The sequence below is a fragment of the Rutilus rutilus genome (assembly GCF_951802725.1).
Source record: "Rutilus rutilus genome assembly, chromosome: 16".
NCBI lineage: Eukaryota > Metazoa > Chordata > Actinopteri > Cypriniformes > Leuciscidae > Rutilus > Rutilus rutilus.
This window is the reverse complement of record NC_140224.1, coordinates 6620507-6634552: the sequence shown is the minus strand read 5'-3', so window position 1 is coordinate 6634552 and position 14046 is coordinate 6620507. Positions and strand designations below refer to the sequence as shown.

General features: G+C 38.8%; 2 protein-coding genes across 2 annotated transcripts in view; both read left to right on the top strand.

Moving 5' to 3' along the window:
- The window catches only part of LOC311305984 (protocadherin-15-like), a 228887-nt gene extending 216421 nt beyond the window's left edge, over positions 1–12466 (top strand). Inside the window, exons 33-37 of the mRNA XM_084434059.1 lie at positions 7430–7451; positions 8277–8315; positions 8532–8605; positions 9413–9542; positions 10444–12466. Of these exons, the coding sequence (XP_084290185.1) occupies positions 7430–7451; positions 8277–8315; positions 8532–8605; positions 9413–9542; positions 10444–11931 (1753 nt within the window). The 3' untranslated portion in view covers positions 11932–12466. The remainder of the gene's footprint in view (positions 1–7429; positions 7452–8276; positions 8316–8531; positions 8606–9412; positions 9543–10443) is intronic.
- Positions 49–4690, top strand: LOC311305673 (protocadherin-15-like; the record flags this gene model as incomplete). Its single annotated transcript, XM_084433487.1, has 2 exons — positions 49–60; positions 1289–4690. The coding sequence occupies 2 exons, from the start codon at positions 49–51 to the stop codon at positions 2684–2686; spliced, it is 1410 nt and encodes a 469-aa protein (XP_084289613.1). The 3' UTR covers positions 2687–4690.
- Positions 12467–14046: the final 1580 nt, after the last annotated feature.

Below are 14046 nucleotides of genomic sequence, written 5' to 3'. Positions count from 1 at the left end.
ATAACCTGATTTTATGGCTAAGCAAAGCTTGGGCTAGGGCTTCTGTTGATGGTGTTCCAGGTTGGGGTGATCCCCAAACTGTTTCTGTTACCCCTAGCTCCCTAGCTCCCTAGCTCCCTTGTCCCAAGCTCACAAGGTTTTTAAAAAAAGTTATAATATAAAGCTTCCCGTCTTGTTTGGTGTGTTTGTAGTCATCATTTCATAGAATATTACAGGAAGGTTTGTTGGAAATATCAAAGATCCACTTTTATCATGGTCTGATTATCATCTGACTCAAATCTGTTGAAGACTGGACTTTTTAGGAGGTGCAGGAAGGCAGGAGATTTGCCCTCGTGGCAATTTAATTGGCAAAAAAGTTTTGTTGCCAAGATACAATCAAAATTCCCTTCTTTTTCACTGTCATATTCAGAAGTGTTTTGCATGCCAACAATTTTGTTTTACCTTTTTTGTTGTTTATTTTAAATTGTTCCTTAACTTTTGACCCCAAAACTGGCATAATAGTATAGTAGACAGTATGTCTTCTATGAATATGCCGAATTTCATTTACTTTTTATCATACAATTCCAGGGATTTCCATATACTCCCTGTGTGGAAGAAGAATAAGCAACCAACTGATTCCTTGCTGGTTTTCGTTTTCTAGACAGCTTTGGTGCATATTACCTAATTAAGCTTTACGTGAGCATTTTCTACCCTTTTTCTGAACTGGCTGTTTTTATACTGCTACCCGGATCTAATTGTGATTATCTAACCATTAACACTGGAATAACTGTGTTACTGCACCCTTAAACCCCTAAGATTTATCTGGAATGGCTGTGTCTGGTGTTAGGCTGGTTTCCCTTTTAAAAGACTAACACTTACAGTATAAACTTTACAAAACGTTTTTAACATATTGCTAATTTCACTTATATATATATTTTGTCTTTTCCTCATCTCTCATTCTCATTTCTTGGATATCAGACCTAAGTAAGTAGGCAGTCATCTGTTTCCAAATGTTTTAGACAATTTAATTAAGGTAGAGATGTATTTGTGATTGTGATTCTCAGAAAGCTGTTGAACATTCTTGCCTTCCATTGCCTAGCATTGTGATCAGTTGCCTCGCTCCTTCTAATTAGTGATATTAGCTAAGAACTGTGTTAGTGCCCTTCATTGGAATGTGTTGTAGATGTTTGCCTAGGATTTAATTAGCACGTTTTGTTATTTTTACTGAAGTCAATCCAGGCAGGTGCTTTTTGTAGCTGGCTTCCATCCTACTTCCCCGTCTACCTTGTTGTACACATCCTCTGTTAAGTCGTTCTTTGTCTCTTTTTGCGGTTATGCTGAAAGCAGGACTAAGAGGTGTGTTCTGAAGGAAGGCGATCGGCAGCGTCTCATTAGCTCATTTGCCACCCGTGCCATCGCTGCTCACAAGCTGTCCACCGCTAATGGAATCCTACTGAACAACTTGCCCAAGTCGGAAAGCAACATTACCTTCCTTTCAGATGAGAACCCGCTTACTACAACCAACCCCCTGTACCATGATGACGGCACCCTCAGCAGCCCTGAGCACCAAAATCTGAGGTACCTCCTGGGCATGTATTCACCCAGCATGAGAGGTCTGGGAAAGTCCATCCTGCGCTTCCCATCTGCAGGCTCAGGACAGTCCTGGACTTTACCCTCTAGATTGCACAAATGTGAGACCAATGAAGCCCTACGGAGTAGAAGGGTGGTAATGGACCCAGTTCAGTGGGAGCTGCAACTTCTGAAGTCTGGCCTTAAGGACAGTAAAGAAATGATTGATGAATTTGATGGGCTTGAGGACGAAGACACAGAGCCCAAATTGACAGTAAAAGAGCAGGCACGGCAGTTTGAGCAGCAGGCCATGCAGGACATGAGGCAAAGGCAAGGCCAGGACTCTCGTGGGTCGCTCTCTTCTGATATCTTTCTCTCTGTTTTTGAGACCCCACAATCTTCAATCATGGGACATAACAACAGGCCCCCATCCATAATCATTACCCAGAGTGATGGAACACCTCCGCCCAGTCACAAGCCCACTCCGCCAGTTCTGCGGAAATACAGCAGAATAACTTCCTATCCTGATGCGGAGTCTTATGAGGTCAATGTGGAGATTATCCCCGACCCTCCAGATACACCTGCCCCACCACCACCACCTCCTCCACCTCCCTCCAGTCCTCCACCACCACCACCTCTTCCACCCCCCATCAGTCCCCCACCCCAGTCTATTCCTATCCCTCCATCCTCACCTGTTCCTCCACATCCAGCCCCTCCACCTCCTCCTCCTCTCCCCCCTGCCTTATCACCAGTCTTTTCCCGTCCCATGCCTCCTTCTCCATTCGTCCTTCCTCCTCTTCCCTCCATCACATCCCTCCGACCGGTGTCCTTACGCCCCGCAGCACCTCCACCGCCGTCCGAGTCGGAGCCTCCTAAGAGGGAACTCAAGGGGATCCTGAAGAACTTCCAGAACATAGCAGACTTAGAGAAATCTGTTGCCAACATGTACAGACAAATAGATAAAAAGCAGTGCCCGCCAAAGATTGTCCCCAAACCACAAGTGTCTGTCGAACCAGAGGCTGGCGTGTCAGATGCGGAGCCTGTACAAGAAGCACCACCACCAGAGCCCAATCCAAACATGAACTCACTAGTGGAGGAGCTGGAGAAACGCTTTCCATCTCAGTCCACTATCATGTGACACTCTATTTGTCCATGTTGCTATCACTCTTTTAAAAGGCAGTTCACACAGGATGCATTCTAGCAAACATTTTAGTACAGCGGAACTGAAAAGAAGTCATGTCCATATGTAAATATTATGGACAAAGTGTTCCTAGAAATTCCATGCTTCCCAGGGAATGCATAGTTTGATTAAAGGTATACTTTCAACGCAAAGTAAAGCTGCATTTCCACCGCAGGAACTAGGAACTTTGTGGTGGTACTCATTGTGTTTCGACCACAGGAACCAGGGTCTAAATAAAGTTCCGGGTAAATATTTCCCCCTCCAAAAGTCCCTGCTCGTGAAGGTAGTACTTTCAGGGGTGGGACTTGGGAACTGAACATGCTGATTGGTTGAGTTCATGCTGCATTTTGATTGGTTGACTCCATGCAGCATTTTATTTCAACCACCATCTGTTGTGTTGCGTGCAGTAACAGTTGTCTGCTATTCGAATCAACAATGGAGTTTAAAAAATACAACAGATGGACCGACGACGAGGTTCAGGCTTTTTTAAGCTTTTTTAAGTCGCGCGCAGTTCTACGTCACCGGACTATTTGCCTAATCTTCACGGTACTTTAGACCGCGGTGGAAACGCAGACAGCAACAGGTCTGGGGGGAAAAAAAAGTTCCTGGGACAAATTGTTCCGGGTAATTTCTGTGGAAACGCGGCTTAAGTCACTTTGGATTAAAGCATACATGTAAATGTTTTTCAAACCCCCAGAAACGTGATGTTTTGTAACCTGACATTGATCCACCACACTGTAAATAAAATAATTAAAATGTGGCACTAGAGACACTGAAGAGTGAAATGAAAAAAAAAAGGTTAATCTAGCACACGTATACGTAGACCAAAAATACCAATTTAATCATTAAAAAATGGCGAAGGAGCAAGAGAATGTGTCCTGTGTGAATGGCCCATTAGACTAACACTACATTATTGTCATCTTTACTTTTTGTCTTACCATTGTGTTTCATCTTACTATAACACAAAATCAAGTGTTTGTGCTTCACAGTTTTTGTAAAATATTTTTAATCAGTTTTGCAAGAGTGTTTTGTTATTTAGTTGAGTTTAAACCATTCATACAGGCATTTTATTGTATCCCTTCAAACTGTTTTAGTACACAAAACATTATAACTTATTCAGAAATGATCTTATTCATATGCCCTAATGTTGGGCTATAAGTTACTGTCACTGGATGGGATCAATGTCCTCTATAAAGCTTTTTCTCTGAGGTACACTGCATGCTCTCACCTCTCATTTTTTCTTTATTTTCTTCTTTTCTCCCTCTTTTGAAAATTGTGTTAGCTTAGCCTCTGTGGCCACATTTAAACTCTCTACCAGTTTTCACCAATATCTGTCACAGGATATTTATGTAAACTGTGATCAATTTATTTATCAGACACAGCTGTTATGGGTCTCTGGTAGAAGGACTAGAAAGGTGCAGAAAAGAAACAAGTTTGTTTTAATGTTAAATGGCTTTATGTTACGTGACTGTGCACACATTAGGAGGTTTGAGAGGCAACCGAGTCGTCAAGTTGGTTGTAATTACCGGCTAAATCAATTTTGTGTGTGTGTGTGTGTGTGTGTGTGTGTGTGTGTGAGATAGAGAGCTTGTGTGATTGGCGACATGTCCTCCATTTACTCTTTGAGACGGAAACACGCTGCATTCAATTCAGCAAACGTCCTCCTAATCCCAGCTTTAATTGTTGTGATACTAATGGATGGATACTGCACCATTACATCCGATTATTGTCGACTCGCAGCAGTACACAACTATACCATATTGTTTTTGTTCTTGTGCTGTAGCACATTCAGAAGTGTCTCCATGACCTTATGAAAATTGATTATGTTCTGTTTCTGTAATGATTCCACCTTCTGTTTACAGTGAGTTGCACTGTATTGATGTGACTCGGATATTCTGGTTGTTAGGCTTGTTTTAAACCTCTTTCCCTATTAAAGTTCTGCAATAAATTCAGCCCCTTAATACAGACATTTGTTTTGTAGGTCACCTCATTGTTCATGTGCTATATATTTTTGGCTTTATTCAGTGTTGTTAAACTAAAGAAATTTAAGAGCAAAGTCAGAAAATCTTCTAATGAATGTTCAGCATTATTGCAATATTTGTTATTTGAATTGTGATTTGGTCTTCTTTCTTCCATTTATTTGTACACTGAATTGTAATTATCCTTTTCTTTCTTATGCAACCATTTAAAGTTCTTTTACAGAGCAAAGATGAGTTGTGTTAATACTCATGTGTCACTTCCTTGGCAAAGAAAAGCTTAAAACCTGGAAATACCTAAAACTTAACATAAATACCTATTCCTTCAAAATGTCTTTGCAGATAACCCAGGCATGCCACACTTTCCCATCTCATATCTTGATTTGTTTATCTACTCTGTAGCGCCATGTTCCATTAAGACTAGCAGTTGCCATCATGACATATTAACAGTGTTCGAGAACAGACAAACAAGCAAACATCCTTATGGCAATCAGAGGGAGGAGGGAAAGCTCTGTTAAATTTAGCACGATCAAATAAGATTCATCTGTCACCACTATTGTCTGTTTAGTCAGCATTTCAAAGCAGATCCAACATACAAACTGCAGAAAAGCATATATGTTTAAAACTAGTACTGTCAGCACATTAATTCAGTGTTTTTGATTATAAAAAGCAAAATGTGCTAACACATACATTGATACGGTATATGTAATTACACATCATTCATTTAATTAATATGCATATCGTAAGTGTGGTCATTTTTTTGTGAGTGACCCTATTTAACCAATTTATACTATGGTAACTATTTATATTATTGATAATAGTTACCCTATTTAACCTATTTATACTATGGTAACTATTTATATTATTGATAATAGTAATAAATAACTTTTATGTTTGTATTTATCACACAAATCTTAATCAAATTCTACATTTTTGGTCAAAATCCATTTAAAAAAATGCAAGGGGCTTTTGACATATCAGTGGTGTTTGTCCTGTTATCATTAATATTATATATATTAATATATATATATATACCACTGAAAGCACTTAGAATAAGGTATTTTAAATACAAAAAGGCTACCATATAGATCTCACATCATGTTATGTATATGATGTTGAGATCTATATGGTAGCCTTTTTGTATTTAAAATACCTTATTCTATGTGCTTTCAGTGATTCCCATTATTTAAATTAACATTAACTCCACCTACAAAGAGCATGCCAGCCAATGGTAAAAAAAAAAATGGAAATCAATAATGATTTAGTGTGACCTTGAAGGAAATGAGAAAGATAGGCCTAATTAATATAGAACAGTAGGTTTAATTTAAGTTTCATTTTTTTTTCATTCAAGAAAAATAAGAGATGGAAATGCCACTGCAATCGTACCATGACCCTGTTAAAACTATATAACATAATTAGTATTTAATCATAGTGTATAATTATACACTTTAATTATAATTACATATCATGTAATACATCATGTTTAATTCATGGACTGCCACATTACTGCACCTGCAAACACGCTCGCATAGAGAGAGAAAAGTCAACAAAACAGAAGTCCCTTGAAAGTCGCATTATCGTTAAGAGATAAATCTTCATTTGAATCCCTCGTTATGCCCACATCAGGGAAGAATTGCTGTAATTTGCTCTCGCTGATCTGCTGCCTGGAGAGAATTTTAATTTGCTACGCTTTCAGTGAAATGGCCCTACCACTTAGGAAAGGCTGGCCCGTCTCCATGTACACTATGTGTACCCCTAACACACCTGATAAACTGTTATAAAAAAAAATTTAGGCTGTCTGCGTGCCAAGTATTGTCACAGATGATATTGTCTAATATCATTAAAGGCTTGAGGGTGTTAACATTCATCTGACTGATAAACAAAGTGTGCCATGTGTCCTTGCAGCTAAACAGTGTAAAGCTTTTCTCCTCTAAAGGCATGTCATTCTTGTATTGTCTACTTTGAATTAGTTGTGTTAACACTGATTCATTATTCGATGAGGTAATGAACACTCATTGACCCCTAAACTAATGTCCCCAAGACTAAAATCTCATAATTAACAGCACAGTCGATAAAGAAGTTTTAGTGGCTAAAAAAATAAATTGACATATTAGTAGGTTACGCTTAATTTTTTATAGTCCCCTTTAGACATTCTACTAACTGTAAGTACCTTTTCAACTACATGTCAATTAACTCTCATTATATCATTAGTAGACTGTTGGGTTAGTGGAATAAGTTGACTTGGAAAGTTACTTTTAGTTGGCGGACCATCAGCAGATATGAAGCAGACAGTCTACTAATACTCTAATGACCGGTAGTTGACATGTTGTTGGGAAGTTGCTTAGTAGAAGTGGACTATCGAAAAATAAAGTGTTACCTATTAAAATCCTAATGCATCATCATGGGAAATTGTGCTGAAGACAACCATTCGTTTTTCCCCCATATCTTCTGCATATTAATCCGCACACATATGCTCAGTTCTTCACAGTTATACATTATTTATCAGAGTTTGAGACAGCCATGCAAAAGCTTTAATATTGACATTGTCTTTGAAACCTCTAGGACTCAAGGACTTCAATCTCATGTATATGCTAAACATTTAAAGACTTTGTGATCTGACCATCCAGTTTGAGAAAAAAGAATTAACTTTTTCTAGATATTAAATATCAAGGTTTTCTTTTGATAACCTTACTGACTTTATTTCCATACTGTTATCTCCTCACAGGAGAGGCTACGGGCATCACGAGGTATGTGTTTATATTCTTTGGAATTGCATTATGTTTAAATAATGTCCCATCTTGAGACAGTTTTATTGGCCATGATTTTTATCAGTTGATGCTTTTTGATAGGGACAGTGATGAGAGAGGAAATAACTATTTGTCAAGATCTCATCTTTAAAATTGCTGAAGGCTAGATCTGTCAGTCTGGGGTTTGACTTGCTGATAACATTTCTCAAATGTTTTTGTTCTTAGTCTTTGTTCTTCAAATCTTTTATGAATGCTAAAGTGTCTTTTATAAAACTATAGCAACTGCAATATGATAGATAAATAAATTGTTATATTTATATTGACACTATACAGTTTATTGACACTAAACTGTGTAATTACTAATTTCAAGACTTATAACATCTTTGTAAACAGATTTATTCTCTTCTCCCTATATTTTACAATGGGATCCTAAAGTCTGGCAACACTAGTGAAAATGCTTCTATTTTCAGGTTTTCTTATTGGATAGCTTTTTTAATGATAAGCATAATATGAGTGAAAAATTTTAACTAAAATAAACAAAAATTGAAGAATGTCAGTGTCTGAAAGCAAGTACGTCTTTGTACAAATCCGTTCTCAGATGTCACAAATTTGCTGATTTGGTGCTTTGTTACATTTTTTTCAGGCTTACAACTCTCAGGTGTAAATGTAGATTTTGTTTTGAATTGCAGATTTTCAGTGTAATCTCAGACTTGTGGATCCAACTGTATTCATCTTCTATTATTCACCACCTCATAAATTCATAAATGTAATATTCCTACATTTCTCTCTTGTTTCTGCACTGTTTCTCTTCTAAATGCTGTGCAGCAACAGCAGTTGCTTCGGCCCTCACTGTTGAGACCAGAGGTAGAGTAGAGAATCTCAACTTTTCTCCTTGCAGAAAACTGTTTCTGTTGAGCTGAACATGCTGTAGTAGAATATACAAATACTGTAAACTGAATTCAGAACTGTTTATTTTTTTTATTTATTTTTTGTAATGGACAGCACTTTCATCTGACTTCCCCAAGGATTTCGCCTAAAGTGATGCACACTTTGAATTATAACTCTTTGCTCCGCTTACAGGAGCTCTCTATGGAATCTGGCATTGACCCAGGACAGGACTATTATACACAGGATTACTATAACTATGAGCATGGGTGAGTGTGCGTTCATTGGTTAAAATGTGCTGCTGGTCCAAATCACACCTTTCAGATATATTCCTGGCCTGCTGCTTTTAATAAATCAGTTTGTATGATTTTCGCACCATTTTATGTCTTCCAGATGATGAACTTTGTCATTTTCCCTTAACATTGTGGGCATCCATTTGTGTTTTTGACTGTAATAGCAAATACGATTATTTACTGATGCTTGTGCAAGGTGAACTGGAATCATAATGAGCTGGAAAAAATTGAAATAATAAATGCTATAAATGAATGCCCTCCTGAGGGAAGTGATGGTAATTGCAGACTATCAAATATATTTGAGCAGGATTAAATGCTATCCAATTTTCTTACCGTGTTTTAAAGTAGGTCATACAAATTTCATCGGTAGCAGTCCCCATCCATATCTCACATTGGTCTTATATATCCTTCTATTCTCAATAAATCCAATTGAAAGGCCTCCATGACTACAGGCGGGTGAGGGTCAATATAATCCTGAATTCCAGCTCGTTTCTTGTTAAATGGGCTGTCTGAGCTGTATTTGGGTTCAGACAGCCTGCTGCTCCCCAGGAATACACATAAGTCCTTTAATGAAGGTCTGTTTTGACCTTTTCCATTCAGTGTTATGTGGAGGTTCTGCTACTAAATCTTACTTATTGGCTTTGCCTTTTCATTTTTCTGTTCCAAATGTTATAGTTTTGATTTAGTGGATAGGGACAAAGTTGTTGCTCATTTATTCAGGAATGTTTGCACTGGTGTGTGTGTTTGAGGAATATGCATTAATCATGTAAACCTGTTGTTTAGATATGACTTGCCTCAGTATGGGAGTCGACGGAAGCTGATCTCTCCAGCAGGAATGTATGATGAATATGGAGAGGTGATTATGGAAGATGACGGTAGCTACTACTACAGTCCACACGAATCTGAGGGAGAGGTATCACATATTTATTTGTTCTGTTTGGTTGGCTTAAACCAATTATTTTTTAATAAAGTTAGTTTTATCCTGCCTGTGGCTTAAGGTCCTTACACATGACTCATGTCAGGGCTTCAATGCCTTCAGCACTTTGACATTCACCTGAAAAGCAGATAACAAGGTGGCAAGGAAGCCGGAGGTTTACACAATGAACAGTATAAACAGTGCAACCAAATGAAACATATTTGAGCCTACAAAAAATAGGTCCTTGCGATTACTTAGAATCATTGCAAAAAAATAAATAAAAATACTGGTCAATTTTTTTTTACTCTGAATGTAATGATATGTTTTTGATGATATTTTGCTTTAAACAGATATGTTCATTATCACTCAGGAATATCTAGAAGGTGACCCTCATAAAAGAGCACATTTACTCCAAGGTGTATGGTTAGGGTGATTCTCACAAGAGTTTTGCAAAACAAGGGCATGGATACCATCTAGGGCAGGGACGGGCCAGTCCGGTCCAGGAGGGTTCAGGATTCACTGGTCTGCAGATTTTAGCTCCATCCCTAATTGGAAATTACAGGCAGGTGTGTTTGATTAGGGATGAAGCTAAACTCTGCAGGATAGGAATTGGCCATCCCTGATCATTATGTTTTGATTTTTGCTGGCATCACCCATGTAATGATATATCATGCTGATTGTCCAGTAATCAATGGAAATTGGGTTCAAGTTCAAATTTACCATAGTGTTACAATGTTGTACTTGGGGGTAATGTTGTCCCTTGACACTCCCCAAAGTGCATTTGGGAATGCTGACATGAGTCATGTGAAATGGCCAAAGTCACAAAGATGATGAGTGATTTGAATTGTTAACTAAATATTCCGAATGATAAAAATCCTGGCTAATATCAATGTAATAGGTTGTGAGGCAAGGCAGAAGGCTGGCTCCACCGCCAGGCAAGTCTCCACCATGGAGGCCTAGACTAAGTTTTGGAGACCAGCATCCAGGGCTTGAGAAACACCTGCCTGGACCATCTGAGGGCATAACACACCCTTACAGCTCAAAGGCTGAAACTACACTCAAAGCACCCATACAACCCAGCCAAATGTTTGACAGAAGGCCCGGTCCAGCTCCATTCCACCTTCCATGGAAGAACAACAAAATTTTTCCGATTGCAGTTCCTGAGGAGAAAGGAGGAAGTTCTGATGACCCCAAACCACCCAGGATGCAGCATTCAAACTGTGTGGACAATGGCATGGTCATTGATGGCAGCTATTTCCAGACTAAAGAAGCCATGCCTTCAGCAAAGACAAGACTTGGCAAAGTTTTGAGTCAGATGAACATCTTTAAAACATTGCAGACTCAAAAGAACACTCTGAGTAGCATTAGTGGGACTGTAGATCATGAGAGTAATGGGAACGCCTCAAACTCTTGGGTACTCAAGGAGCCAGAGAGAGAATCACAGAGAATCCCAGGTGATATTGTGGAAAGTGAGCAAGAAAGAGGTATAAACTGGGAAGACATAATTCATCAGTCGTACACTGGAAGTGCCATGTCTTTCACACCTTACCATCCATACAGACTCCAAGAAGGAGCACATATGAGTAGTTTAGACTCGGATGATGATCAAGACCAGAGTCCTGTTGATTCAGACAGGGAGAGCCAAATAAAAACTCCACTAGATGACACTGAAATAGAGTCAAGGACTGAATCAGACTCAGACCAAGACACAGAGATTGAGACAGAACAAGAGTCAGACACAGAGAGAACATACGAGACGGAGAATGAATCTGATTCCGGACAAGAGGCTGCAAAGGAGTCAAGCTCGGAGGAAGATAGCAGCGGAATAGAGAGTGTCAAATCAGAGGAAAGAGGAACAGTGTCACCTGTCAGGTCTTCCCAGTCCAGACACAGCAGCACAACCTCTGAAAGCATCAAGTTCAAAGCTAGTTTTGCCGGCAGTGGTACCCAGAGATCAGCAACCTACAGGCAAAAGAGCAGCAGATCATCTCCAGAACCTGCAACTTTCACCCAGACCAAAGCATTAGAAGAGACCATCATGAATGAGGATGATAGGGAAGGCAAAGGGCAGTTGAAAGACTCTGAGGGCCAAAAAAACGATCCAAAGTCCTCTAGGTCTAAAAGCAGCCATTCTCCAGAGAGAAGACCAGATTCAAGCTTCCACGGCATGAGCAGCTTCTCAGTGGCCAGCAGTAGTGTAGCAAGAGCTTTAGAGATCGACAAACTTTCTCCAATAGATGAGAACGAAGAAGGAGAAATTACTCCAGAGAAATGTGGCAGCCCTGGTGATAGTGCAAGCTCTTCGGATGGACCAAGAATCCTTAAAGTAGATGGGGAGGATGAGGACTCTAATTCAGATGCAGTTGATATTGTCGGTGCCTCCTGAAGTATATTCTGAAATGTTCAGTAAGACTAGCCATTGCCTTCATTTCTTGTGTTGAACTTTTTATTGGCCTTTTGAATGCCCTCATCTGATTCGAGTTGTTGTTCTTGTCTTCCTCTCGCTGAGCACAACTTGGCATTTCTCCTTAACCTTTGCTGAATGACATGCATGCTCTTTCCTATGTAGTCTTACCTGTACAGGTCACCCTTCAAAAGTTTAAGTCAGCAATTAATGTTCAGATCAAAATTATTATTATTATTATTATTATTTCTGTATAAGAAACCTGTAATCCAATGACATTTGGTCAATGAGCACATTGCTTTTAATGAGCCCATGAAAGGACATTAAGTGTGTGTGTTAAGTTTTTTTGTTTTTTTTAATGCAGTGGTGGTCCAGGAGGGAATTTTCTGGTGATGTGTAAATTTAATATTCATCAAACCTGCTTTTGTAATAATATTTTGTTGAATCAGTTTTCCAGATCACCAGTTTGTCATATGAAAAAAAAATTGATATATCTAAAAACATGTATGAATGAATGGAGAGCACTATTTGTGGAGAGCAGTATATCACACATGACTTTCTTTTTTTTTAAATAAAATATATTTTCCCCAAAAAAAATTGCCATCTCTACATGCACATTGGTAGGACATCAATTAAAACAACAGCTAATAATATAGCTTTAGTTGTGCCTTTTTGAAAGGCTCTGCTTTCCTTGCCTCCTTGGACAGAACACCACTGTTGTGTGCTGTGTAAAAAAACAAAAGACTGTTATTCTGTAGTCATCTTACACTCCTGTTTTCTTTTTTCCAGTACGGTAGAAAAAAGAGGATCAAGCTAATTGTAGATCGTGAATACGAGACCAGTTCAACTGGAGAAGAAAGTGCACCTGAATCGCACAGGAACCGCCTATCTAATGTGAACAGCCACAGCAACATTAATGGGAGCATATACTTGGCCCAGAATGGCTCAATAATCCGGACACGACGGGTCGCACACACCAACAACATCAAGCTCAACTCTCCAACACGACTGGGAAAGCACTTTAAGAAACTGGACAAACTTGCTGTTACGCACGAAGAGCGAATTCCTTTAAACAGCCCCATAATCACAGGCGCCTCAGCAGGTGAACAGAACCTCACGACCAGGCCCTCCAGTGGGTCCCTGGCCTCCAGCACCACAGGCCCAGAGAGTATAGCTTCAAAATCAAACGTGGTAAATGGTGGGGGTGAAAGAACACAAAATGTGGATGAGCAAGAGTCCACAGTGGGCAATCAGGAGGTGAGGGACTCTTTAGGATCACACAGTGACCGTACTCAGTCAGATGAGGAGGAGCTCTGGATGGGGCCTTGGAATAACCTGCACATACCAATGACAAAACTGTGACTTGTGACCTACAAACAGATGCTCTATTGTCTTAAAGAACTTAAGGGGAAAAAAAACTGAATTTGCAGCAGAAAATGATGAAATTGCACTTTCATTCAGTATTATATTTGCTTTTCCATGGCCCTGAACAATGAGCTTCTCAATGATTGTTGCATTCATAAGTACCTTAAAAATCAAACACTTGTTTTTAGCCCATTGATATTTGCTCATCAGTTCTTTATTCTATTTTTATTTGGAATTTGTTATCAATGTATTGTATGCTTTCACAAATACATTTCTGTGCTTTTTACCGTTTAAAAGGCAAAAACAATTGTCCGCTGAAGTGTATTTTTGGTAAATAATTGTGATGAATCTAAGGTGCACTTATGCGCCGTACGTTTGCTTAATGCCACAGTCATTTAAATGGACTTGCACCAGAGTTCAAAGTGCTTTATTTTTGTGCTTTTTATACCGAGTTATATCAAAACAGAATTATTCAGTATATGGTCACATTATGTTACACAAACTTGCCAAACTGAAGAGAACAACTTTTGTTGTTGTTGTTTGATTTTTATTTTGTTTCATTTTATTTATATTATTGGCAGGCTGGTTTATATATATATATATATATATATATATATATATATATATATGAAGAGTTCAGATGCAAAAGCCTCTAAGTGCCATCTGAAATTTTCTTCTAGAATGATCATTTTTATCAACCTCATATATTTAAGTTCAGTAATTTCACTTAAA